At 34.6% G+C, this 27,017-nt stretch overlaps 2 protein-coding genes and 1 pseudogene across 3 annotated transcripts in view; 1 reads left to right on the forward strand and 2 right to left on the reverse strand.

Annotated features, from left to right (window-relative positions):
- Window positions 1-27,017, forward strand: part of LOC141449560 (larval cuticle protein A3A-like) — a 684,900-nt gene that overhangs the window by 540,962 nt on the left and 116,921 nt on the right. The window lies entirely within an intron of this gene.
- Window positions 508-1,193, reverse strand: LOC141449562 (cuticle protein 8-like). Its single transcript, XM_074119111.1, has one exon. The coding sequence runs from the start codon at window positions 1,068-1,070 to the stop codon at window positions 525-527; it is 546 nt and encodes a 181-aa protein (XP_073975212.1). The 5' UTR covers window positions 1,071-1,193; the 3' UTR covers window positions 508-524.
- Window positions 19,496-19,643, reverse strand: LOC141450572 (U2 spliceosomal RNA; annotated as a pseudogene).

The raw sequence follows: 27,017 nt of genomic DNA on the forward strand, positions 1-27,017 counted from the left end.
ACAGCAGTAGAAAATTACCAGTCCCCTGCTAAACTCGCACTACCGAGCAGTATAGCTGAATGGAGCCAACAGTGAGTATCCATTACCTGGGACAGAAATATCAAGATGTTCTCCACTAGTTGTATGAAACGGCTAAACCTACAAATACTCAGGCTGTAACATAAGTATTCAGAATAGTGCTGCGGGTTACATGTGCCACTTGCAAATCATTACAGACCTTCGTTGCAGGTGCCTCGGTAATCCTAAACTAACGGGACTTATAGTTTTACACTGTCCTTTCAACAAGTGAGTCCGACTTCCCTTGCTCGATTTAGGAGCTTCTTAAGAGGCAATGTTTTAATTTTTTTCTCTCATTTATCTTGTTATTAAGAAATTTAAAAAATATATATATATATATATATATATATACATAACAGGAAATAATTTTTACTTTTTTAAAATTTTAATTTTAATAATAAAACTGTAACAAAAACATAATAATACTGAAAATTGATATTGGATCATTTTGTGAGAGAAGTAGATGGTCATACGACTGGGGTCGCAAAGGCGACTGGTCTAGCCGGTAAGGCGAGTGGCCTTGTTAAAGGTACTGCAGCTACAGCTGGGACAGGAGCTGCAGCTGGAACAGGAGCTGCAGCTAGTTTAGTCACCACAGCGTTGAAACCATTCACAGAGTCAGCCGAGTATTCTACTCTTCGCACGGTACCATCTGGCTCAACCAATGAGTAAAATCCTTGGACTAAATCTCCATTTCTTGTCTCACTTTGTCCTTTAACGTCTCCAGTTACCGCATCCTCTACTCTGTAGCTGAAACTATACTGTGGATTAGGATCGTATTCTTCAACAGGTCTAGCAACAGCTAATGGCACTGGTTGTGCGATAGTTGCAACTGGTGGATGTGCTACGGCTACTGGAGCAGCTGCAACTAGTGGACGAGCAGCATATGTTGGCACCAAAGGTCGAACGGTAGGCCTGGCGAATGTTGAATATCCGGTGGTTACAAATTGTGCACCACAATTGACCACAGAAGTCAGAGCTACAATAGCAATTATTTTCTGCAACAAGTGCATAATTATTTATTGGTAGAGCAAACATAAGTTAGCAATAAAATGATAAGAAAACCAGAAATTCTATTTGGAGAAGTGAACATCGATCAAATAAAAACGAAGCAGTTTCCAAGTAGGCAACAATTCCGTAATAGATGTAATAACTATTAGAAAAAATGTACAGTTTTAGGAAGACCTCCTCTTATGTAAAAATGAAATAGAACTGAATAAAATAGAAAAACAAAATAATTAGGAAATAGTTACACTAGAAATATTACCTCTTTTATTGTTCCGGTTAAATAAAACAGGTTTTGCAACAGGCAAAAGTTTGATTCTATTCGATTCGTACAGAAAGCCAATATTAGAAAATGAATAAGTAACCTACTTCCGGAAATATATTTCATTATAATTTCTTGATAGACCATTAAACATGTATTTGACAAGACAATAATAGAAACTTGATAGACCATTATACTTACTTGATAGACCATTTCCAATTGTACCGTTGACTATGCTCTTTGAATAACTTTTGATTCAAAGCGAGCAGATGGTACACTTTTATAGTGATCCAGACTTGAATGGAAGAAAGATGGGAATTCTCCTACTGACCGCACAATCCTGTTAATTTCACCATCCTAAATTAAACAGGTTGATCAACAAGCTTTGCATTTTATAAGCAAACGTAATAATAATTTGTATTTTACGTAATCATTTTTGAAGATGCGCACATTTTAATTTAAAGTAATTTCATTTATTTTTGTGTTATTACAAATTGATTACCCATTGTTTGGCGAAAAATCCTAGATTTGACATTAAAATATAAACTAAACGATTTGAGAATCACTTCCTGTATAAAATATTTTATGTATGATGTAATACTCTAAACTTTTAAAAATATGTTAGTTCGCTTCCTGTATTCTGTGTTTACATTGTTTGACCTGCTCAGATCCTACTGTTAAGAACATTTCATTTAGTTTGTTCTCAGGGCTTCAGTTTGTCATCATTTGTAGCCTAGTGTTGTTGAAGGGCTAAAGTGCCTTGCTGCTCAATGCCATAATATAAGCCTATTTCTGGTTACTACATTTATGATTACAACAAAATAATAAATTAAAACTGCCCCAACTTTGACAATTATACAATAATTTGAACAATGCCTCAAAAATAAATAAATGTTCGACATTATCGGGGCCGAAAATATGGCACCGGCCAGCAGTTAGTGTACAACTTAAACCATAAAACTTAAATTTAAAGTAATTTTTTGTTTGGGAAAAACATTATTTTGAACAACTTCATCCGTTGAAGATATTCCACAAGCAACAAGTAGATTAAATATAGCGGGTAATTTGCGTGAGATTTGACAGGATGTGATAACAAAGGTAAGAGTATCTTCATTTGCAGCATCTCCTCGCTTTGATGCCTGATTTAATTGGCGTGGAGCATTGTCAGTAGTGGGAGGGGCTGGTTGTGTTGGTGCAAAGTGAAGAGCATTTGGTACTTCTAGAGAGCGGCAATGAATGCCAGAATTTGTGATGAATTGATGAATATGGAAGGGATAATTAATAATAATATTTAGATATCGACACTAAACTGGTTTCTAATGTATTCAGACAAAAACGGGGCTTAATCTATTAAAGATTAATAATGAATAATAATAATAGCATTTTATTTGAAGCAAAAAGTAGTAAAATTAACATATAAAACAGTATTTACAGCTTGGATATTGTCTGCTCGTGGTTGAAGTTAATAAATAAATCAACAAAAAGCTGTAAGAAAACATAAAATATAGTTACAACTTAATTATAAGAGAAAATAATTTTACGAACATAAAATTTGCCTGCGAAACAAACATAAATTAAAAAGGTGAAATAAAATTAAAAATTAAACTCTTAAATGAGTCTTTGGCGATACCTTCATGCATAGTGAGCAATTATTTGCTTGTATAAAGAATTCAACAGTTCTCTAGAAGTTCCCTGATTTAAATACTCGTATTACTACGCATAAGTATAATCAACATTCATGCAATTTCTTTTAAATTATCTTAAATTGTAAATTAGCAGAGGTATTACCTTTATTCTTGTTAAGTATTACAGTCGGCACCCTTCACGATAGTCTACGTCAGGGTGGCCAATCTGTGGACCGCCCTGAATAATTTTATGGCCCGCGAGATTCATCCTAATTTTATAATATTTCCATTTGTATTCTAGTGTTTTGTAACCAATAAATCTAGTACAGTTGTTTTTACATTGCACTGCTTCTGTTTTTTTATTTATTTATTTACAAAGTAAGTACAAAATATTTACTTGAGTACCAATTTTGTGTATTTTATGTACACAGGATAGTAAGAAAGTACAAATTTAATTAGAGGGAAAAATAAATAAAAAACCTCTAAAAGGTAAAAATAAAATGTTGAAGCCTAAATTATGATCCTAAATTATAGGCTAAGTATGTGCTTGACTCTGTTATGTTTGTACTGCAAGTTGCTGACATATGTTCCTGTCTGGCTGTAAATAGGTATGTCACTATCATGGAGTTTGGTAAAAAATCTGTGTGTGCTATTTCTAACTATGTCCTTGATGTAAGTGGAGTCGGTATTCTTGTGAAGCGTCTCGATGTAAGTGTATCTGGGTGAGTCAGTGGCCAGTCTTAAGAACTTGTTCTGAATTATTTGGAGCTTTTTGAAGTTGGTGTTACAGATCAAGTTCCTTGCAGGGCAGGCATATAACAACACGATACATTAACATCTTGTTTTGGGTATCAATATTTGGAGTCCCTTGTTAACAGAGGAAATAACTTCTTGATAGCTGCTTTGCCTTTGTTAATGTGAGCTGTGAAAGTCAGCCTCCTATCAATGGATAATAATTATTAGACCTAGATATTTAATCTCTGCCTTCCAGGGAATTATTAGATTTCTTCTGTTTTTTATGCATATATTTAGAAGTTGGCAGTATTGCATTGTAGCCACCCACACTTCGCTATTTTATTACCAATTTTATAAGTAGCCCGCAGGCTTGTGATAAATTTCCAAAGTGCCTCACAAGATCATTTGGGTTGGCCACCCATGGTCTAGGATCTCGTATTATTCTACAAGGAAGGTAGTTGCAAATAGATAAAATTAGCTGCAATTTTCTTCTATTTCATAATAGGAAATATTGCAATCGTAGACAAATTTGTAAATTTATTTTCAATTTGTCGTGTTGGAATGTTTGTAGGCTTGACTCGAAAGAATCTTACAGCTGGAGCCAGTAAATCCACGCACCATTGTTGCTGTACTGAATGTACCAATTGTTTCATTGCAGTAATTTACGTTATCTTTGAAAATCAATATGTTGCGATTGAGAAGCTCGCAGAGAAGCATGTAAAGAAGCATCCTGAATATTAAAAGAAAGACCTAGCAATGAAAACAGATTTTCAGAGTAAGGCAAACTTTCTGCAAGTAGTGCAAACAGGAAGGAAAGCTCGAGTGAGGAGAGCGGAACACGTGTCTCGAGCCAGAAACTCATGGACACCAGTGCCACTGAATGGTGTCCAAGGGATAGGAAAAGGCAAAGAGGTCGCCAGTGTCTGAGATGGAAGGACGAGATTAATAAGCTCTTTGTATCTAACTGGAGTTCTAGGACTGGAGATAAAACGTAGTAGATAGAATTGCGAGAAGAGTTTGTCCAGAAAAAGGTTATTTTTTTGCTTGTGTCGAAATATTGTTTTTTGTTCATTTAATTTGCAACAAAAAGTTAATTTAAATTATCTTGTGCGACCTATTTGGTCATACGGCATCGAAGTATGGGGATCGACTAAGCGTTCCAACTCACTACGCCTCCAGGCATTACAGTCAAAAATACTTCGAAAACTTCTTAATGCTCCGTTCTATGTATCTAACCTCACTATCCATAATGACCTCAAAATCCCTTTCATTACAGATCTTGCTAACACTCGTTTCTTCAAATTTCATTCCTCTACAGCAGCTCATCCTAACCCTCTCATAGAACACCTATCTTCCTCCACATTACCAGGTAATCCTATAAGGAGATTGAAGAGAAGATGGCCTCGTGATCTTCTCTTATCTTAAGCATGTTACTGGAGTGGCACCACTGGGTGCCGTCTCCACTCATGATTTCCTTTTATTTCTTTTCTCTTTCACCGTATTTGCTTGTTGCAACAACTGTTACAATGGTAAATTGCAATAAAAGATTAAAAAAAAATTATCTTGTCAAGAACAATACAGATCTTATTGTAATGTATATATAATTCTTTTGGACTAAGGGTTTTATGTATTTAAATGGTGTTTTGCAAATTATTTTTTAAAATACTATTGGTAAAACTAGATATTATAATTTCTGATAAAATCTATCTAGTCTACTATCTATCAACCAAATCTACCAATCTCTGTGGACATATGCCTGTCCAGACTGGATGGAGGACAATAAGACAACAATTAACAAAGAACAGATCTCCCAAAATAGAGAACTGTGTGTCACCTTAAGAGCACTGTGTTTCGAGTGCAAGGTGAAATCCCTCAAGCAGTTAGAAAAAGGGCTCTTAAAAGACTTTACAAACAGGAGGAATCAAAGAATAACGTTAGTAAACATCCGACAACTTGTCGGCGACTTAAATCTAAATTACCACATACATCGCAGCGTTCAAAAATAAATGTAAAAAGTATGTATTTTTTTATGAACTCTTATTTGCGCAAGAAAGGAAAATGGCAGCCGAAGAAGAAAAGAGATTTAGATATTGTAATTCATATTAAACACAATGTAGTAGGTGTTGGATTTAAAGCAACTAAACACAAAAGCTCCATGTTAGAGTATAAGTACAAAATGTACGTGACAATAAAGTAGTTAGACTAAAACAAACATAAATCTAACTATTATCCTACTTCTTACCGCGAGTAGCAGCGTAACGATTAAATGCTAACTGTAGTATTAACGCTATTATACCCAAGTTTGCAAATCTCTTAATAATGTGTTAGCAGTGGGTATAATAATAGTGAGGTAATGTGAATGTTTGTGGGTATAAGCGTTCATTTTATTATCGTTTCTCGCACGCAAATTTTTCTTATTTATGACTTTTTTGGATTTTTGTTCGTTAAACAGTTTGATGTAGAGAATTTGACTTCCACAAAAATTAGTTCACTATTTAAATAAAAATAGAAAGAAAAAAATAATTAAAAACCAGAAACTTCTATTTCAAATGATAAGTAAAATTATTACTAATTATGTTTTTTTAATTACTTCACTTCTCTTCAGTGAAATGACACGGGACGACCCCTTTGGAGACGCCTCCAACAATCCATTACGATAAAAGATAAAGTAACATTGTAAGGGACAACCACACCATTTTCAAACATCATATTTCATTACTTATTTTGTATATAAGTGGCGGATTAAAATGAACCCACAGAAATGCCAGCATGCCACGTTTACTCTCCGGCGGGGCTCCTGTCCACCTGTCCTCTTCAACAGCAATCCTCTTCCTTGTACAAATCTGGAGCGCTACCTTGGGCTCTACATAGACAAGCGACTCACGTGGAACCCACACACTAGACTTAAAAGACAAGCAATGACAAAACGTGCGAAACTTCTTTACAGATTACTTGGACGACGCTCCAAATTGCCCTTAGAACTCAAACGTTTAACATACAACACTATCCTCAAACCTATGTGGACTTACGGACTAGAGCTATGGGGTTCAGCCAAACCTACAAACATACGGACTGTACAAACATTTCAGGCAAAACTCCTCCGACAGATAGCTGACGCTCCTTTCTACTTGACTAACTTCACCCTTCACACCGACCTCAACATTCCCTTCATACACCAACAAGACAAGACTAAATATCAAAAATTCCATACTGCTCTCTCTACTTGCTCAAATTCTCTTGTACAGTCTCCCGCCTCCTCTGACATCCCTAATACTTTTCGACGACTGAATCGCCAGTGGCCCCGCGACTTCCTCGAGGTCTGAAGGCCTAAACGCCATCATTCTCCTATCTCTCCTCTCTCCTACTCATATTCTCCTCTTCACATTCCCCTCTCTCCTGTAGAGAGTGCTACCGCTGGGTAGCTTCTCTCCTCCCGCACCAGTTCATCTCATTCACCTCCTATTTACTTATTGTATATATTTATGCAGATTGTAAATTACAAAATCAATTTAAAATAAATAAATAAATAAAAATTTGTATATTTATTGGCGTGAAATGAATTTACGAGGTTAAAAGCCAATCGATAGGACCATCTCCGACGAATCCCTTCTCCCGCCAAAATTAAATCAATTCTGTAAAGTGGTACTTTCAGTTAGCTGATTTTTTCTGAAACCAAAGTACTAATTTTACTGATTCACTGGAAATTGGAAACTCAAATCGCAATATCTTCTCTTACCAGCAGCAGCTGAAGAAAGTGAAATTCAGTCAGTTTTGCCATAGTTGCCATAACTAATGGTATCTGGGTCGATCTGGAAATGGTTGAGGAGTTGTTACAGTCGAGAGATTCGCTCCATTCCGACGGCCAAATCTAGCCCCATATATGGTACGGACATAACAAAATAGAGCTTTCGGGTTCAACCAAGAGCTCCATTACTAAAAGCATACAGCTTCTCTAGTCCAAATTTTCACCGAGAAATTGCCCACGAACCCAGTTAAGCATCAAATTTAATCCTCCCCCTCTGATCTAAAAATTTCTTACATCAAAGACCTAGTCCGATTTCAATAAATCGTTATCACCCCACACAATCCTATTATTGTGCAGCTTCTTCACATCCTAGGAAATCCTAGATGTCGACTGAAGAAACCTTTTTGGGTTCTCGAGAACTCCTTAGTTGACGATTACAAAATTATTTGATTGTTATATTGTTATATTTGTTATATTAAAATTATTATTGTTATATATTTATATTCGTATTTGGTTTCCGAGCAAATCATTATATCACGTCTATGGGTCCACCCACTATATTTAAAAAAAAATAAGGTCAAAATTAAGAAAACGTTGGAAAAATTGTCATGGAAATCCTATAACCATAGAAGAAAAACTAGTGACTAGACTTACTCTTAGGTAAGTAATGGTTTTATTGAGAAAAAACAAATAAATACTCATAAAAATAGCAGACCGAGTAAAATCCATGCATTATTTGTGTTTTGTTTTGTTTTATATTACTGTATTATTTTTTGAATTAATAAACATTTTATTATTATTATTATTATAACATATAAAAATAAATGTAAGCACGGTTTAAAAAACAAAATATTGTTTAAAAGTAAATCATAAAATAATAACAAAAAATAATGAGTAAAGACAGCACTACTTAATTTTTCAACGTCCATTTTGAAGCTCCCATACTGGAGTTCAGCTAGCAGAAAAATGAAATATTTAATTCTATCATCTATCTATGCTCGTTTATACCAGCGCGTATGAGTCACTAGTCGCAGCTTCGTTGTGCACGCACACATTCGTATTATGTTTTTCTTTAAGCGCTGATGCATCACTCCTAGCATCTCTGCCGGCCCGCGAAAGTATTTAATCCGGCCCGCCGAGGGTCCATCGACATGGATAGTATATGGCCCGCTATAATTACGTTTTGACGGTCGAGAAGTATAAAGTAGATTCTACTTAGTAGAATAATAGATGCATAACCTATAGGTGAAGCTAAACTAGCCGCGTAGTTACACAAGTGTGTAATGCTGTAATGTTTTTATAATATTATGATTAAAAGCTTTAACACAAAATGCATTTTTTCTATAATTCTGGCCCTCCTCTAGAATTTCTTAAACTTTTTGGCCCCCCATTAAAAAAGTTTGCTCACCACTGATCTATGCTCACAGCTCCGTTGTGAACGTACCCTAAAGTCAGCTTCAACTGGAGCAAGAATTTATTGTTTCTATTTTTTTTATAGTTTAAATCTTTAAATTAAGGACTATTTGGATGTTTCTTTATTTTATTATAATAATTTTATCAATTTTTAAAAAAAAAAGATTACCAAAAACATGACTTATCAAATAGGTTACTATTATTAAATTGTTTACGCTAAAACGCTGTAGGCCTCAAAAAATTCTGAATCAGATGTTGAAGCAAGTTGGCTCTCTCCAAGAAAATTAAAGAGACCAACCAGTTCACCAAACAAAGTAAAGTCTAAAATGTTGAAAAAGAAGTCACTTTCAACAGAAAAAGGAAAAACTCCAAGAATCTTGAAGAAAATGTTTTTCCTCCGGACAATACCAGCGCTAGTCCTGCGGAGTCTAATAGATGAGTAATTTTACTCTATCCAGAGCCACATCAGCCTTTTTTCACCCCTTATACAAATGCACTGCTCACGGATTCTAAATATCTGAATTTGCAGTAGATTGTAGGATTGCAGCTGCCATTTCTCCTGTGGTGTAAACTTCCTTACGTTATTATTATTATATATTTACTTCGAAGTAATTTGTCCCACTTGGAGAAAACTTGCTTTTAAACTAAAATATTCTTTAAAATATATATTTTTGCTGTAATCCTCATGATTCAGTGTTCTAATATTATCTCCTCTTAGTGTTATCTTTTTTGTTTTAATAAAGTCTCATCTTATAAGAACCAACTTGAAACTAATTCTAGCGGAAGTAATCTTAATAAAATAATACTTTTTGCGGAGCTAACTTTTTAAAGTTTATCTCGGTTTTTTCTTGATTTTGAATTCGAAAAGAAAAAAAAAAAAATCTACTTCGTCTAAATGTCTTCTTTTCTTTGAGGAGACAGCAAATAAATATTATTTATGGGGAGATAGGATTTAATTTCTTTTCTGATAAGAGCAAAAATAATCCTTTCTTCCTCCCGCCCAAAACTTTGGTCACATTATTAAAGACCTTCCGCAGAATAAAGCAGGAGACATCCTTTATTCTACACCAAGTTATCCTGTCCTAACACTTCATAAATAAAGGATGATTTATTTTGTGTCAGTAGCAACAGAGCGCTAGCCGCAGATTGTTCAGTTGTCTTTTCTACTTTTAGAAAGACTAGAAATAGAATACTGGAGTTTTTTAATGTTACAGAGGATGATTTTGGGTAGCCACATACATGTTGCGCATGTTCTACTTACATCAATAAAAAATATGTGTAATAAAGGTTAAAAGATTTATTGTTCATTTACAAATCTCAACAGACTTGAATTTAAAACTAATATTAAAAATGAGCAGCATATAATGGGCCTGGGGACGGCAAGCCCTGTGGCGAATGCAACTGGAACTTGTCCAGGCTGAGCTTGGTGCTATTTTTTATGTACTGCATTGAAGCCATTGATCGGATCCACTGTGTACTTAACAAATCTAGTTGATCCATCCGGTTCCACCAAGGAGTAAACACCTTGTACGCCGTCGCGAGATTCAGTTTGACACTTAGTTAAAGCATCTTGTACACTGTAGGAGAATGTATAGTGTGGATCGTAATCGGCTGTTTGGGCTACAGCTTGTCCTACTGGGCGCACATAAGATGCTGGCGCTGATGCTCTTAAATGCGGCTGTGCATAGCCAATACTAGTAACGTATTGTACTGTTGACCATCCTGCAGTCAGCAGCGACGCCAGCACAAGAATCTCCTGAAAGCAAAGTTAATACATTTCAAAAAAAAAAAAATCTTTTATTGGAATGTACCACTGCAACGGTTGTTGCAACAAGCAAATATGGTAAAAGAAAAAAGAAATAGAAGAAAATCATGAGTGGAGAAGGCACCCCAGTGGTACCACTCCAGTAACGTACTTTGCTCTCACGATAAGAGAAGATCACGAGGCCATCTTCTCTTCAAACTCCTTAGAGGATTACCTGGTAATGTGGAGGAAGATAGGTGTTCTATGAGAGTGTTAGGATGAGCTGTAGAGGAATGAAATTTGAAGAAACGAGTGTTAGCAAGATCTGTAATGAAAGGGATTTTGAGGTCATTGTGGATAGTGAGGTTAGATACATAGAACGGAGCGTTGAGAAGTTTTCGAAGTACTTTTGACAATAATGCCTGGAGGCGTAGTGAGTTGGGAACGATTAGTCGATCCCCATAAATTTTAATGCATTTTTTAAATTTTACTTTTAATTCCCTTCTCACACTTCTCACATACGCAGATGACATCGCCTTACTGTCCACTAATCATGATCCTGTTCTTGCTCACAGAAATCTGCAATCTCATCTCTCCTCTTTAGAGCAATGGTTCAAGAAATGGGCTATAAAGCTTAATGAAACTAAGTCGCAAAACATTACCTTCACTCTTCGGCGCATTACTCTTCCTCCAATCATCTATAACCTAACACCTCTACCAATAGTAAACGTTGCCCGCTCCCTTGGGCTTTACTTAGACCGACGACTTTCTTGGAACCCCCACACTAGACTTAAAAGAACAGAACTGAACAGACGCTATCGACTACTTAAAAGACTCTTAGACGACAGATCGCAACTCTCTCTGGACAACAAAAGACTGATTTATACTTCTATTTTGAAACCCATCTGAGCGTATGGAATAGAGCTGTGGGGTTCAACCAAACGCTCCAATCTCCAAAGGATTCAATCTCTACAATCTAAAATACTTCGAACTATTGTTCACGCTCCTTTTTATGTTTCAAACCTGACTATACACACTGACCTTAACATTCCTTTTGTCACACAAGTTACTAAAACAAGATACAGAAAACTCCACTTCAACCTGCAATCTCATATAAATCCTCTAGCTAAAAATCTTTCTTCTAGAACTCTTCCTGACAACCCGACAAGACGTCTTAAAAGACAGTGGCCTCGTGATCTCCTCCCAAGTGAAGAGAGTGATTAACCATCCAAATATTAGGGAGTGTTACCACTGGGTAACTTCTCCACTCGTTACTTATCATTTATTACTCCATTGAATCATTGTTACTTATAGCGCTAACGCGCTGATTGTAGCACAATAAACGCAAAAAAAAACAAAAAAAAAAAACTTTTAATTCCTCTATAATCTAAAAATAAGTGAAATTAAATTATACACGCGTAACGTTTGCTTTCAGAACTACCCCAATCTTTACACCAATAACACAATATTGCCTCATCACAAAAGACATTCCTTAACTTTGGAAACAAATAAATAACACAGTTAAATACTTTTTCTGTCATTCTCGCATTTCTAGTTGGAAATCTTTTACAAACTTTCAGCTAATAATTAGTTGCCTTCAAATCGTATGGTTAAGCCATAAAACTTAATAAATTTAGAAGTTTCGCTGTCATTCAAGCTCTCTCAGAACCATATTTCAAAAGTATCGGTCAAAAGTTTCTGGCAACGGTGAAATATATTTGTGGTTAGTATATTGTGTTCACGAGAATAAACTAGATAAAATGAAAAAAATAATGTATGAATATTATATAGTGGTGTGCTCTAGAAGTCTCGACTGAATGTATGCAAATGACAGTCCCACTAAGTTTAACATCAAGTTTTAGGAACTTATCATAGCGGGCAACCCTCAAGGCAGCATCCCAGATCTTATTCTATATTCCATTCATGGTACTATATACTAAACTAAACTTATAACACCTAACCTTACTCACTGGTAACCTCCCAAAACACGGAACCATCTCGATCTAATAACTGATAATAGAAAATTGCTTTATTTATACACATAATTCGTACAAAAGAAAATTTATAATTAAGCATACATACGAGGTGTGGCTATTAAATAATGAGACTGATGATGCTACAGAAGAACTATGCATGCGCCAAATCCTAACGACCGACAGCTGTGCAGCGTCTCACGTGTTTGTAGAGAAATCTGTCTGACCGGAACCGTCGTTTGTGTAAGAGGTGTTAGTTTCGTTTTGCCGAAAACATGATACTACACATGTAGTAGAGCAACGAATTGTCGTGAAATTTTACATAAAACTTGGTAAAACCGCTACTGAAACTTATCTTTTATTAAAAGAAGTTTATGGCGATGAATGTAAATCACGTGCGCGAGTTTTTTTAGTGGTTCAAGCGTTTCCAAGATGTTCGAGAATACGTCGGAGATGTCGGCCGGATCGCCCTTCCACGTCCAAAACGGATGAAAATATCGATTATAATTAATCAACATTACTACCGTGAGGTGCTTGCTCAACACCGTGAAAGAGTAAGGAAAAAAATGACCCGATTTGTGGAAGAACAATTCATGGGTTCTCCATCAAGACAACGCGCCGGCTCACACTGCATTGTCTGTCAAGACGTTTCTAGCCATGTACAACATTCCAGTTTTAGGCCATCCGCCTTATTCGCCTGACCTGGCCCCATGTGACTTTTATCCGTTCCCCAAAGTCTAATCTGCATTGAAAGGAACACGATTTCAGTCCGTTGAAACTGTGAAAGAAAAAGCGGCACGCGTCATGCAGGAGCTCACAGAAAAAGACTTCCAGCACTGTTTCGAACAATGGTAAATTCGCATGGAGCGTTGTAGGGTTAGGGGAGGGGTGTATATTGACGGTGATAATAACTAAATATGTATAAATTTAAAATAAAATGTTTTACAACAATACTCTCGTTATTTAATAGCCACACCTCGTACATTGGCAATGGCTTGCTCGCCGTGTGCCAGGAGTCTGGGGCTTAATCAAGTGAAAATAGAAATAAACAATAATACTAATTAACAATCCTTAATAACAAATAAAAAAAAAAAATATTATTAGGAAGATTTTGGGGAATATTGAGGTGCAGTCATAAATACAAAAATGAAGTAACAAAATTTGTTTTTAATAATATTCCCCAAAATCATCAATCAACAACGGTCGAAAAAACCAAAACTATCATTATTAGGAAGGATAATTATACTGAAAAACAGAACTATTTAATGTTTCTATAAAGTGCTCTTTTGAGATTACATTTTCACCCAAGTGTAATTTTCTAATAAAACCTAAAACAGGGCATCTTGTTATGAAATGTAATGTATCTTCTTCCTCCCTCAGATTACAAAGTGCACAATAATGAATTCGATTGGGTATCCAGGGCTTGTAATTCAAATCTAATAAAAAGTAAAGTAAAGTAATAGACAATTTTTTGAGGCGGGGCTTAACGTCCAACAACCATTTACAAGGTGTAGTGGACGGAGGCGACTAACGTAGTTTACTATTTCTCATTTAACCATTAAATAAAATCCAAGGCCAAGACCGGGAATCGAACCCAGTACCACAATGCTTATTAGCTTTGCAGGTCTCGCCTCTTAACCCGCTCGGCTACCGTGGCGCCTTTCAAATCTAATAATTCTCCCCTTATTTTAAACACTGCCCTGATGAAATCAATTTTATGGTCATCATTGATATAACTATAATTAAGCGGTAACAGTTCTTTGTACAACCTGTGATATTGTGATTCTTGCGCTCTACTTATTAACTCATTTTTATCACAATTTTTCTTTATTTTTATTAGATTTACTATCTGTGACATCTGATTGATTCTGAACAATATTAATGAAAATTTAATGCAGAAAAGGTTACTTAAATGATATCAATAGGATGAAAAAATATTTGCCAGTTTCAGTCATTGATATATTTTTATTATGCTGAGTTTTCGACCTAGGGATTAGGTCATCTTCAGGACTAATTTACAAAGTAATATTTTACATCATTAAAGGGCTGGTGTTGTAGAGGACACTTAGTCCATGAACAGACAAGACAGAAGACACACCAGCTCTTTAATGATGTTAAATATTACTTTGTAAATTAGCCCTGAAGATGACCTAGTCCCCAGGTCGAAAGCTCGGCATAATATTAATATCTCCTTAACAAAAACTTACAGCTTAAAAAGTTAAGTATAAGGGTTGATTAAACGCCAAAAGGCACACAAATCAGCAAGAACCCAACATTTCATTAATACTTCATTGATATTATTTAAGTAATTTTACTGCATTAATTTTAATTAGTATTTTTTAGAATTTATTAGATGTCACAGTTACGCTGGCCATTTTCATCTACAAAATATTTGTTCAAGTAGCACTGTAGATTGACTGTAATATCTATTTATCTGTAATGATCAAACTATTAATTACAGGTTAAAAAGAAAAACGGTATAAAAAATAAAAAAAATTATTAGGCTATAAAATTCAAAAACTTTTTTAAAAAAATGCTTACATCAACTTAAATCAATGATTTTGTTTATTTTATTTATTTATGTTTATTTTTCAATTCGGTTTAAGTTCATTCTTCGATTGTAGTAATTGTTACTTTATGTAGTAGTCAAACGTTGATAATAATAGGTAATAATTATCTGGCTTTATCGTAAATAATATAGTTTTCTTCAATTACATTTTCAATCTAGGTTTTCTTCCCACAATGTTGTATTATATGTAATATAAAATAAATAAGATTACATATTTTTAGGACAGCTAATTATTCCAGTATTTTACTATAAGTAATTAAAACTGTCCGGTAGGACAGTTGTATAAGGGTTGATCGTCAAAAACTGCACGAAAAAGCGTAACGTTGAAAAACACCCAACTTTGACAATTTTTTTCTCTTTTTCTACAAAAGATAAAATTCCCAAATTTTCTTTAAAATATGGGGCAAACCCTCCTTTATAGCTGTAATTTTTTTGCAACAACCCACATCTAATAGGTATCGAGAAAAAAGTTGCCAAAAATGAGCAAAAACGGCATTTTTCAGAAAATGTTCTTGTTCTTGTTCTTCTTGTTGTTGTTCTTCTTGTTCTTCTTGTTGTTACCTTTTTTGTAAACAACGTAGCGCCTAAACGCGTGAACCAATTTTCATGAATGAGGTGTCATTCGATTCGGAATTTTATGTAGATGTGCCTTTTGGGGGTCTCGACGCTGTACATCGAATGGGCGCGGAGTTAGCCCCCTTTATGTAAGGCCCCCTCCAAAATTATTATTACTAATTACTCTGTAAATCTCGGCCCGATTTTGATAAAATTTGGTAGGATGATAGGGTTAGGGCTCCCCTACGTAATATTAAAGCGGTGATCTGCTCTTACACTTATTAAGGGGAAGTATAGCAATCAGTTCAAATTATCGACACGTGAACCGATTTTCATGAATGAAGTGTCATTCGAATCGAAATTTTGTACAGATTTGCACTTTGAAAGTCTCGATGCTGTGCCTTATAAGGAGAGGAGTTTGCCTCACCCAAATAAGGCCCTTTCTAAAACTATTACCAATATTTCTATAACCCTTAGTCCGATTTTGATAAAATTTAGCACGAAGAAGCGGTTAAAGCTCCTCTACGTGGCTGTGAAGTGCCATCATGCTCTTACTCCTACCAAGAGGAAGTACTGCAATCGTTAAAATAATCAATGAGTGAACCGATTTACATCAATGAATTGCCGTTCGATTCAAAATCTTTGTCTGTATTCGCAGTTTATTTTTCTTACTCCTCTTAAAAGGAAGTACTGAAATCGCAGTTTAATTTTTCTATTTACGTACAAATACCTTCCTATTTTATTCAAAACGCTTTTTCAATAAAATTGTTATTGAGGATGGTTTGTGGACCGCAACTATAATCATTCTTTAAAAAGATCTCTTCAGTGGTAGTTACGGTTCCGACTTAACACCTTATCAGGTTATAATGATAGTATTGCTTATTCCAAATTTTAAAAAAATCTGTAAAGCAGATATGTAACTAATAGTTACATACAAAACTATACAAAATAGACAAAAAGGAAATCTATCCAAAAAGTACAAAAATCTCCTTAACAAAAACTTACAGTTTAAAATGTTAAGTATAAGGGTTGATTAAACGCCAAAAGGTTTGTCGTTTAACCAACTTTTATTCTTAACTTTTTAAAATTAAAAGTTTTTTGTTAAGAAGATATCTGAAGGATACAATAAATGTAATGAAAGAAAAAATTATAGTGGAAAAATTCAACAGACCAAAATTTGCCAATTTAAACAATGAATAGACTGTTTGGTTAAACAATGTTAGAATAGTGCCAGTACTGTGTAAACCACACGTTCTAGAGTGAATAAACTCAGCGTAAAGTTTCAACTCCAGCATTATGTGTTAATTTTCAAGTAGAAACACCAATTCAGCAAACAGGAAAAGGGAAATCATGTCAAGTGGAGAAGTGTCCTTGTAGTTTGGTAAGCATTGGTTTGGCGGGGGCGGCAAATTGTATTGGAACCAATGCCCTATTTATGGTTGGTTGTTCTATTTCATCACTAGAATTAACTTCCTATTCAAATTGATAGCCACGAATCTATTGTTGCTTTGGTAATCAATTCGAGTCTCTTTTCAATGATTTATTTAACGTTTTGTATATACTTTATTGAGAGGATAATACAGGGTGGGGCAAAAGGTATGAACCGGTTTTAGAGGGATGTAAAACAAAAACAATTCAACTTACAGAAATTATGTTTATATTGTTTAATTCAGTACAGAATCTAGTTTTTTACATTAAGTTTGAAAGATGATATCACGTAGGTGGCGGCCGTCAACCGCGATGCACTCTTGAAGGCGAATTCTGAAGTTTTCAACCGCTCTTCTGCACATTTCGATGGGTATTGCCGTAACTTCCTCTCTGATTCTGTCCTTAAGTTCTTCCTGGGTATGAGGACGATGTTTAGAAACTGTACAGTATCCCAATTTGGGATTATTGATCCTTACTTTTTCGAGGACAATGGGCGAACCGTCACTGTCACCGCTGGGCGCTATGTGACAATGTTGGAAGAGTTTTTTGAACCTGAGCTGGAAGAATTGAGTGAAGCAACTAATCTGGGAGACATCTGGTTCCAACAGGACGGGGCTACATCCCACACTGTTAGGATTTCAATGGCGATATTGAGGCAAGTGTTCCCCCAGCGCCTCGTCTCTTTGAGGGGTGACGTGGAGTGGCCTGCGCGCTCACCAGATTTGAGCATTTGTGATTTTTTTCTTTGGGTTACATAACCGAAAAAATTATTAAACATCGTCCACATACCCAGGAAGAACTTAAGGACAGAATCAGAGAGGAAGTTACGGCAATACCCATCGAAATGTGCAGAAGAGCGGTTGAAAACTTCACAATTCGCCTTCAAGAGTGCATCGCGGCTGACGGCCGCCACCTACGTGATATCTTTCAAACTTAATGTAAAAAACTAGATTCTGTACTGAATTAAACAATATAAACATAATTTCTGTAAGTTGAATTGTTTTTGTTTTACATCCCTTTAAAACCGGTTCATACCTTTTGCCCCACCCTGTATTATCCAATTCTTCCAGAAATATAATTTAAATTATAAAATTTTTATAATTTAATGTTTTATGTTGTTTTATTTTTTAATGTTTTGTTTTAGCGAGTAATTCAAAATTTTGTAAACCACTTTCAGCCAATGCACCTTGATTGGTAGTTTAGACCTAAAGCTCACTCATTTTTTTTTAATTATGTCTTTATTTTAAAATGTGTACCTCCTGCAAGACTAGCGTATTTATATTTATTTAAGACTGACGATGTTCCCTCAGTTAGGACATTAATCTTCTTGGTCGCCACCTCGGTCAAGAGGGCGCTTCAAGATTAATTAGAGAGCTCCCCTCCTACCATTCCATTAGAGGGGAGTTTGTAGTTAATGTGTCACCCTGAAGATGTGAGGATTAGCACGCTGTAGATGCCATAGAACTCTCCACCAACACCTCAGCGCTTTACAACTAATATGGTGCGTTACAAAGTGGAATGTTCGCAATAGTGTTCTGTGTTCAGCCAAGGAGATAATTAACAAGACTGCAAAGTATTTTGCTCCATTCCATTCTTTAGCTAGTCTTACCAAATCTGGGATATTAATTTGTTCGCTTACAATGTCTACCTTCGACGAATCGTCTGCTTTCAAATTTTCGAAATGGTGTTTTTATATGGAGTAATTAAATTCTCCTGAATTCTAGCTATTTTAGTGCATTGAATTTGGGCACATCAGAAAAATAAATCAACGGTACTGCGAGATGGTAGACAAGAAGAGTAATATTATTCTTACCAACAGTTCGTAGAAGCCAGTTTCAAAGAATTATCAAAAACTTGTGTAATCCATTGAGTAAAAAAACTACTTTGGGTAAAACAGAAAAAATAGTAATAAAGCCGAGTGGTAATACACCTACAGTTTAATATCTTTAAAGATCGCATGACCCCATTCGCCGAAGACGTCTAGGAGGAGTACAAGAAAGTCCGCGGAATGACACGCGTTGGACGAAAGGTTTGTGATGAGAGGTGATTAATTATTTAATTTCAAATACAATTAGGTGCTGAGGACGGTCATTAAACAAAAAAATAAAGTGAGCTTCAGGTCTAACTACCAATCAAGGTGCATTGCCTGATAATGGTTTACACAATCAATTCTGTGATGCATCACTTTCCAACAATAGCTGTCTGAAAGAATTGCCCTGAAATTATTAGTTTACGAATTTATTTACGCGTTTGTTTATAAGATAATAGTTCTTTTGATTGTTTGTGGCTTCTAAACAGCCAGGGTTGGCACAATATAATTACCAAATGATCAATAAAGTTGTTAGACTTTAAAAATTTATGGAAAAAATGTATAATTTGAATTATAAAAGTGCGGAACTCGCCTGACGATTGTTTGATCAAGGCGCTAAATGTACGAAAATCAAAAGAAATGTAACAAATTATATTCAAATAAAACAATTATAATAATAGGTGCACTACACTTTGATCTTAGCCAAAAGGCCGAGAAGCGATATACTATAAATCAGATGAATGGGGACCCAAGATACTTCTTTACAAATCGATTGTTTCTACTATACTGCTTTACTGTTCTGAGGTCTGGGCCCCTCATTATGTGGAAATTGTGGAGAGAGTACAGTTGAGGTTTTTTAAAACCTTACTGCGTCTCCCACAAAATACTCCGAATCATTTTGTGCGACTGGAGGCGGGCTGCATTAGTTTAAGATCTCTTGTGTTCGACAGAATGCTGAATTACTGGTATAAGATTCTCACTATGTCGGATGACTGTTTACAGAGGGCGTGTTATTTGGAGCTCTTCAGACTGATTGATAACAGAGTTATACCTTTTAATTGGGTACGCTCGCTTAGAGACCAGCTAGTTACCATTGGAGCTCAGGATGTCTGGTTCTCACAATCCAGTTTTACTCTAAAAGAAAATATGCTCAACTTAAAAGAACAGTTTAAAAACCATTGTTTAAGCAAAGATGTGAATGCCGCTATTCATTCTAATTTTAACAGTTATTTTAGAAATATTAGCACTTTTAATATCGGTGAAAATTACCTACTTTTTAAAGTTCACATCAATAAATTAAGACTGATTGCTCAAATTCGCCTGGCTAGCTGCAAGTTCCCTACATTGTCTATTAAAGGAAACAAATGTAAATTTTATCCTGAAAAGTGTTGTAATACCTGTTTCACTAACAGCTCAGATAGTCTATCACATTTTATTGTCAATTGTCCGTTTTTTAACTCAATTCGGGAAAAACTTATCAGTAAATATTTGAATGATACCAGTCCCCTGGAATCTCTATTAACTATCAAAACTATTGAACGAATTAACGATATCTACCATTTTTCGCTAAAGGCTATTGAGAAAAAAACCAAAGCAATTCAGATAGTTTTAGGTCAAGCTGACTGAACATTTGATTTAATAAACATTAACTGAACAGTGTTTGATTTAATAAACATTAACTGAACAGTGTTTGTAAGACATTTCATAAATGTGTTATTTTTTGATACCACTACTACCGAATTTTAAATTGCTCTTAGTCACTCATTACCATTAGTCCAACCGTTCAACTTTTACTCTACATCTCCACAATATTATTAAACTAGAATCGTCGTTTCATTATTTCGTGAATAGTCTCCTATTCTTGTTTATGCGTTCTTTCTTTCCCTTTTTTTTTTTTTTATATATAAAGATCTTGTATTTTAAGTTACTTATTACTTTATTTTTCTTTTTCTATTTTATTATTATTTCTGTAATTTCACAAGGATAATCATTTATTTTGTACAACTATGTGTATATTGTCAGACTCCTCTGCAAAGAAGATGTATCTTCAAAAGCAAATAAAATTATTATTATTATTATTATTATAATAGGTGCACTGCCTGATAATGGTTTACAAAATTTTGAATTACTCGCTGTCAAACATTAAATTATAAGATTTTTAAAATCTACATTAAATTTCTCGGAGAATTGCATAGTATTAACCTCTCAATAAAGTGAATAGAAAATGTTAAATAAATCATTGAAAAGAGACTCGAATTGATTACCAAAGCAACAATAGATTCGAGGCTATCAATTTGAATAGGAAGTTAATTCTAGCGACGAAATAGAACAACCAACCATAAATAGGGCATTGGTTCCAATTCAATTTGCCGCCCCCGCCAAACCAATGCTTACCAAACTACAAGGACACTTCTCCACTTGACATGATTTCCCTTTTGAGGGTACCTTGACCCATCTCTTCCACGGAAACTGCTTTAAGACGCGTGGAAAATAGTACAAATCTGTATCTAATAGTTTGAAGTCTGCAATAAATTGTGGGAGCTGTTTTGGAGAAAATAGCAAAAAAAAAAATTCTCTAATTTTTAGAAAATTATAATTTCTAATGATTCAGCACTTTTGGATGGTTGAGTTAGTTCGAAAGTCTATTTATTACCTGGTTTCATAGTGTTTTCGAGTCGAATTATCAAATTTATACTCTGCGATTTTTCATTTTTTGGTTAGCTTGCTCCTCAAACCCATTCACATAGAGTTCATTTTGTAAAAAACAACTTTTTTTTGGATTGATAACATTCATATTCGGTTAGAACTGAAGATCTAAAATATACATTATCAAAATATCTTCTCTTACTGAGTAATGCAAAAAGAAGTAAGAAGTATTTAAATAATTTAAAGAATTTTCCAAACTTTTAAATAGCTCTCAGGAAACAGGAAAGAATATACTTACTCTTCTTAATATTAATGTACAGTGCATGTTAATTATAGAAGAAAAAAAGGTTGCTAATGTTTGCTTTTCTTTTTCTTTTTTCAACTTTTATCTTATCTACTTTAATAAAACGAAGAAGTATGAAAAAGTTCACTGAAAGTGTCAAATGTGATAACGTAAGCAGTTATGTAAATTTCATTCAGTGCACTCCAGTGTCCTTGTAATCGGACCCTTGGGTGGCTGTCTTCTCCTCTCTAGCAAACTACTAACCAGCTTCACTTTCCTAACTTTAGATTGGAACATTATTGTTTCGTGAATTCTTTAGCTTGTTTTACAATGAGTTCTTATGAGATATTTTAGAGAAATAGATAAGTGCGGTGGTCTGCTATTTCAAATACAAATAATAATAGTTATAAAATTCAATAAATTATATGCCGTAACTTTAGAAAGAATGTTAAGAATGATCGTTTAAATTTAATTGTGTGAATGGATAGTCTGATGAATAATTCGATTCAAATGCCACCAACAAGAGTGCTTCCAAATTGCACCATTATTAATGCCCTCATCTTTATTTTGGGTATTACATATATACAGGGTGAACCTGTAAGTATTGTCCATAGGCCTACTGTGTGTAGTACATCTAAAGTGGAGTTCAATGACGTATTGGCCAACTTCATATTTTCCACTGTTCTTAAGTGACCGTCACTTAACATTTTTTTTCTAAAATTATTACTTTTTTGCAATAAAAATGTTATTACTCAAAAAGTTTTAGTCCGAATTCGATTCTGATAACACGGTTAGAAAGACAGACAAATTTTCTAAAAATTGATACTGTTTTGAAGCATATGCCATTCTCCAAACAGCCTCAATCTTCCTCCGGATGCTGAAAAAATAAAAGTAATCGAAATTTTTAAGAAAACTCATTACTACCTTACGTGATCATTATCAGACCTAGGTGCTGGCACTTTTTATAAAAGTTTCCTTGTTTAATGGGCTTTCAAACGGTATATCATTTTCTAGGATTCCTTTTATCTTCGTATGAGAAATTACGTTTGTTTTACAAGAAAACGTGTTCACGAGCACTCAACAGTGTTAGTTATCAAGTTGTTTAATTCATTGAAAACTCTTTTAGATAGACCAGTAGTCAATTTTTAAAGTAGATTGTCTTAAAATAAGGAAGTCAAAGAAAAAAAAAAAGAAGGTCAAGGTTTTTGAGGCTGTTTGGAGAATAACTTATGCTTCGAAATGGTATCAATTTTTAGAAAATTTGTCTGTCTTTCTAACCGTGTCATCAGAATCGAATTCGTACTAAAACTTTCTGAGTAATAACATTTTTATTGGAAAAAAGTAATAATTTTAGAAAAAAAAATGTAAAGTGACGTCACTCAAGAACAGTGGAAAATATGAAATTGGCCAATACGTAATTGAACTCCACTTTAGATGTACTACACACAGTAGGCCTATGGACAATACTTACTGGTTCACCCTGTATATATTTACAAATTAAAAATGGGCCAGCTCACTAAGAGCTTTACACATATTGATACATATTCCAAATAGAGTTCTACGTAGATCTTGATGCAGTCTTGGTTTCAGTCTTCTGGAAGCTGTAGACTCGCCAAGGTGGGTAATGTGGATGGCAATGAGTGAATGGTGAGGAAGAAGTTGCCTGTTAGTTTGGTCATGTGAGTGTGAATGGCCTTGAATGTCGAGTTCTCTGGGTATTTGGGTGCTCCTAGTAAACGTTGGGGCGTTCAGTGCAATTCGCAGTACTTGATTTTGTAAAGTCTGTAGTGTTTTCGTTAATGTGTTGCTAGCTATAATCCAGACTGGGCAGTCGTATGTTATACGAAGCCTTATTGATCAGTGTTTGAGCAGTATCTGGTAATTTAGTGGGTATAACTGTTACAGTCCAGTGTAGGCTTGTTGAAGTTCTGTATTTGATAAGCAGTCTCCACGTGAGTTGTGTATCAAGGATTACGCCGAAGCAGCGAACTCCTTGATCCTTCTGTTTCCAGAGAATTTCGTGATTGTTAAGTTTTAATAGAAGTAGTTAGTCCGGAACCTACGAAGGGAGATTATTTTTAGAAAGATTCAACTTCATCCAATTTTGGAACAACTTACTACTACATCTGCAGATATTTATAAACTCAATAATGCATCGGTTAATGTCTTAGTTGGAGGAGACTATTATTTTATCGTTTGCCTACTTAGCTAAAATCACGGAGGAAGGTTCTGGTCTGAGCAAAATAGATTGAAGTGTAGGGGACTCATGTTCACCCCTAGGAGAAGTCCCCTGAGAATCTGCTAGGGATGGTCTTAAGTTGAAGGAAGTAATTAAAGCTTCACCCAATTCAGTATCCTTCAGTAATGTTCGTAACTTTTTATGGTAGGGTTAGTTTAGTGGTTAGAGCAACTCCACGCGGAGATCCTGGATTCGATACCTTGAGATCTTCTCTTGCTAGGTATCTCTTAAAGTTCCTGGTGATAGACCATGGTGTAATGGAAGTATACACTGTCCAGAGGCCGCCGACATATTGACGTATTATTTCATACGTCATCATGCACTGACCTTTGTGTCATTGACCTGTTTTAGTTATGCATGCAGTAACTGTAGAAATGAATAATCACAATATAGTGTTACTAATAAATAGTATTAGTAATCCATTATTACTGATATAAATTACAGCCACTAATTATCTTGTTACCTCGATTTTAGTAATACATCTGGGCTCAGGAAATTCAATTCTATTTAACTGTATCATATATCCCTCTTTGAAATATTATCCTTATTAATAGCGAATACACACCGCAAATATCTACCTGGGTATAATATAATCTATGTTTACTTGAAATTGTTATAGAGTAAGTTTGCTAGATCAAACTGGCCATAATTGGACAGTGAATGAGTCTTAATTAATGTTCCGAGTTAAAACTGGAATCTGAGTCTTTTGTTTAATCTAGAGGAAGATGGATGGATTAATCCATAATGATCCAATGTATTCCAGTTATTTTTACACATCATTTACCGATTTATTATCTGCATGTAATATACTTTGTCTTTAATTGACTGGAATTTTAATTGCCTTGAACGACTAAAAAGGTTTATTAGTTGGTATGATTTTTTTTTTTGCGATTTAGTTGATTGTGATTGTCTATTTCATTTAAAATCACTTCCAATGTTAGTAGCTGTAACATTCTTTGAATTTGGAGTCAAACGATGAAATTTATCTTAACCAATTTCTTTTCTTCTTCAGTTTTTGAAAAATACAGTTGTATTTTGTCATCAAATATATTTTTGTAAAAATTTTAAATTTCAAGTTAATTTACATAATTTAAGTAAATTGCTTAAAAGAAATTGGAATGTGGGTTGACATAATTTTTTTTAAAAACCATCCAAAGTTTTGGCGCCAGATTTTGATGTTGTGTTAAGCCCATTCTGAAAAAATTAAGCGATTACTTTACTCCCGGATATAAAAAACATAATGATAATTTAATATTTATTAAAATTTTCTTATTATTAATTTGATTATTCATTAAGAGATTTTTTTTTTGAGAAATCCACTCCTAATCAAAAATTTATGTTATTAAATGATATTAATAAGCAATTCTTTTATTATGCTTTATATGAATTGCTTAAATGTTTAGAATTCTGTAAACGAACGCATCTCGCTTTTAAGGAATTCAAAAGGATTCAAACCAGTATGTGAAACGCTCTATTCAAAATTTATTTTAATCCCCATTAATAAATCATTTGTAAATTACTGTTTTCACTCTGATCTATTTAGTTAAACAGGTCGAAGAGAGTTGGTCTGGTCTCAAACACTAAATTCCATTCTCACTAATCCTCTTTAGCGATCTTTTGTGAGAATTAGAGAGACAAACATCGTTTTTAAGGGAAAGGAACCAAGTTAAGAGAATCTAGCACTAATTAGATTGTTGCGGTTTTGAATAGAACGTGTTATATTTGTACATTTTCAAAAATGAAAAAGGAATTATTGTAACGCGTGTTGAACAGTCTCCATTCGGTAATTGAGCCAAATAGTTGGTGTTGAAGACACTTAGGTCTTCATTACTATTCTCAAGGTTGTGACCAGCTATGGGAGAGGGAGAGAGAGACGTTATCCTTACGGGCGCCAGATAGCCGGAGCTATCCGATATGATATCCCTAACCAGCCCCAAACAGAAAAATACCCTTAAGGGCGCCTATGACGGGATAGCTCACTGGTGAGATGAAGGAGGGTCCTGTAGACGATCACCCGGGGCGACAGGGAGCAAAATAAAATTCTCTCTTGTGCTTTAATTAGACAAACAAAAGAATACCTTTATTTAATCTTAATCAAAGATTGTTACAGACAAGATCGAGAGATTTATTCCAGAAAAATTGTAGATATGTTCCAAACTAAAGCAAGGTAGAACGAACATAAAAAGAATAGTTACGCTAAATACAACATAATAATAGGAAAATACAAGAATCACAGTGACGACAACGATATCCAAGGCACTGGCCTATTTTTAAAAATGTTAGCAGTAAACAATATATCGCTCTTGCAGTTCAAGGGTCACTCCAAATTTAAATTAATGCCGCAGCTCCTGCCATCTATGACCATTTTTCGGTTACAAGGTTATAACTTACAAAAGTTATACTCAGAACATTTTGAGTCATACTTAGTTCTTATCACTTGAGAAGAAATCTTACCTTAGGAAGAAAGGAAGAAATCCCTGTCTCAGATGTACCGTTAAAAGTGATTTCGAGAAAATGTTTCCGGTTGTAAATTTATGTGTTTGCAATCTCTAATATAAAATTTATATAAAATTTGTAGGAACAGTTTGTGAGAAATTCTTAAAATGCGGAAAATTTTATTCTCAAAAGTGGCGAATCCGACCAGCAGGTTTTCATCAAATTTAGAAAATTCTGTCTGAAAAATAAATTCTTTATTTACGTTATGCAGGTGGCAATTCAGTACATTTAAACGGTTATGGCACTTAACAAGGAGCGCCTAACCACACCTCTTTCTCAAAAAGTGTCCTTAATGGAATTTACCAGGAAATCTGATGAATAACATTTATAGTCCTGCAAGTAGTCATCAAGTTACAAAACCCACGTTTTCATTCGTTTTTGAGAAAACTAGAAGATTAATTTCAGTAAAATAGTACTTTCTGGGTACCAAAA

This window comes from Rhodnius prolixus, unplaced genomic scaffold, assembly GCF_049639745.1.
Source record: "Rhodnius prolixus isolate KJV_2025 unplaced genomic scaffold, Rpr scaffold_2, whole genome shotgun sequence".
Classification (NCBI taxonomy): Eukaryota; Metazoa; Arthropoda; class Insecta; order Hemiptera; family Reduviidae; genus Rhodnius; species Rhodnius prolixus.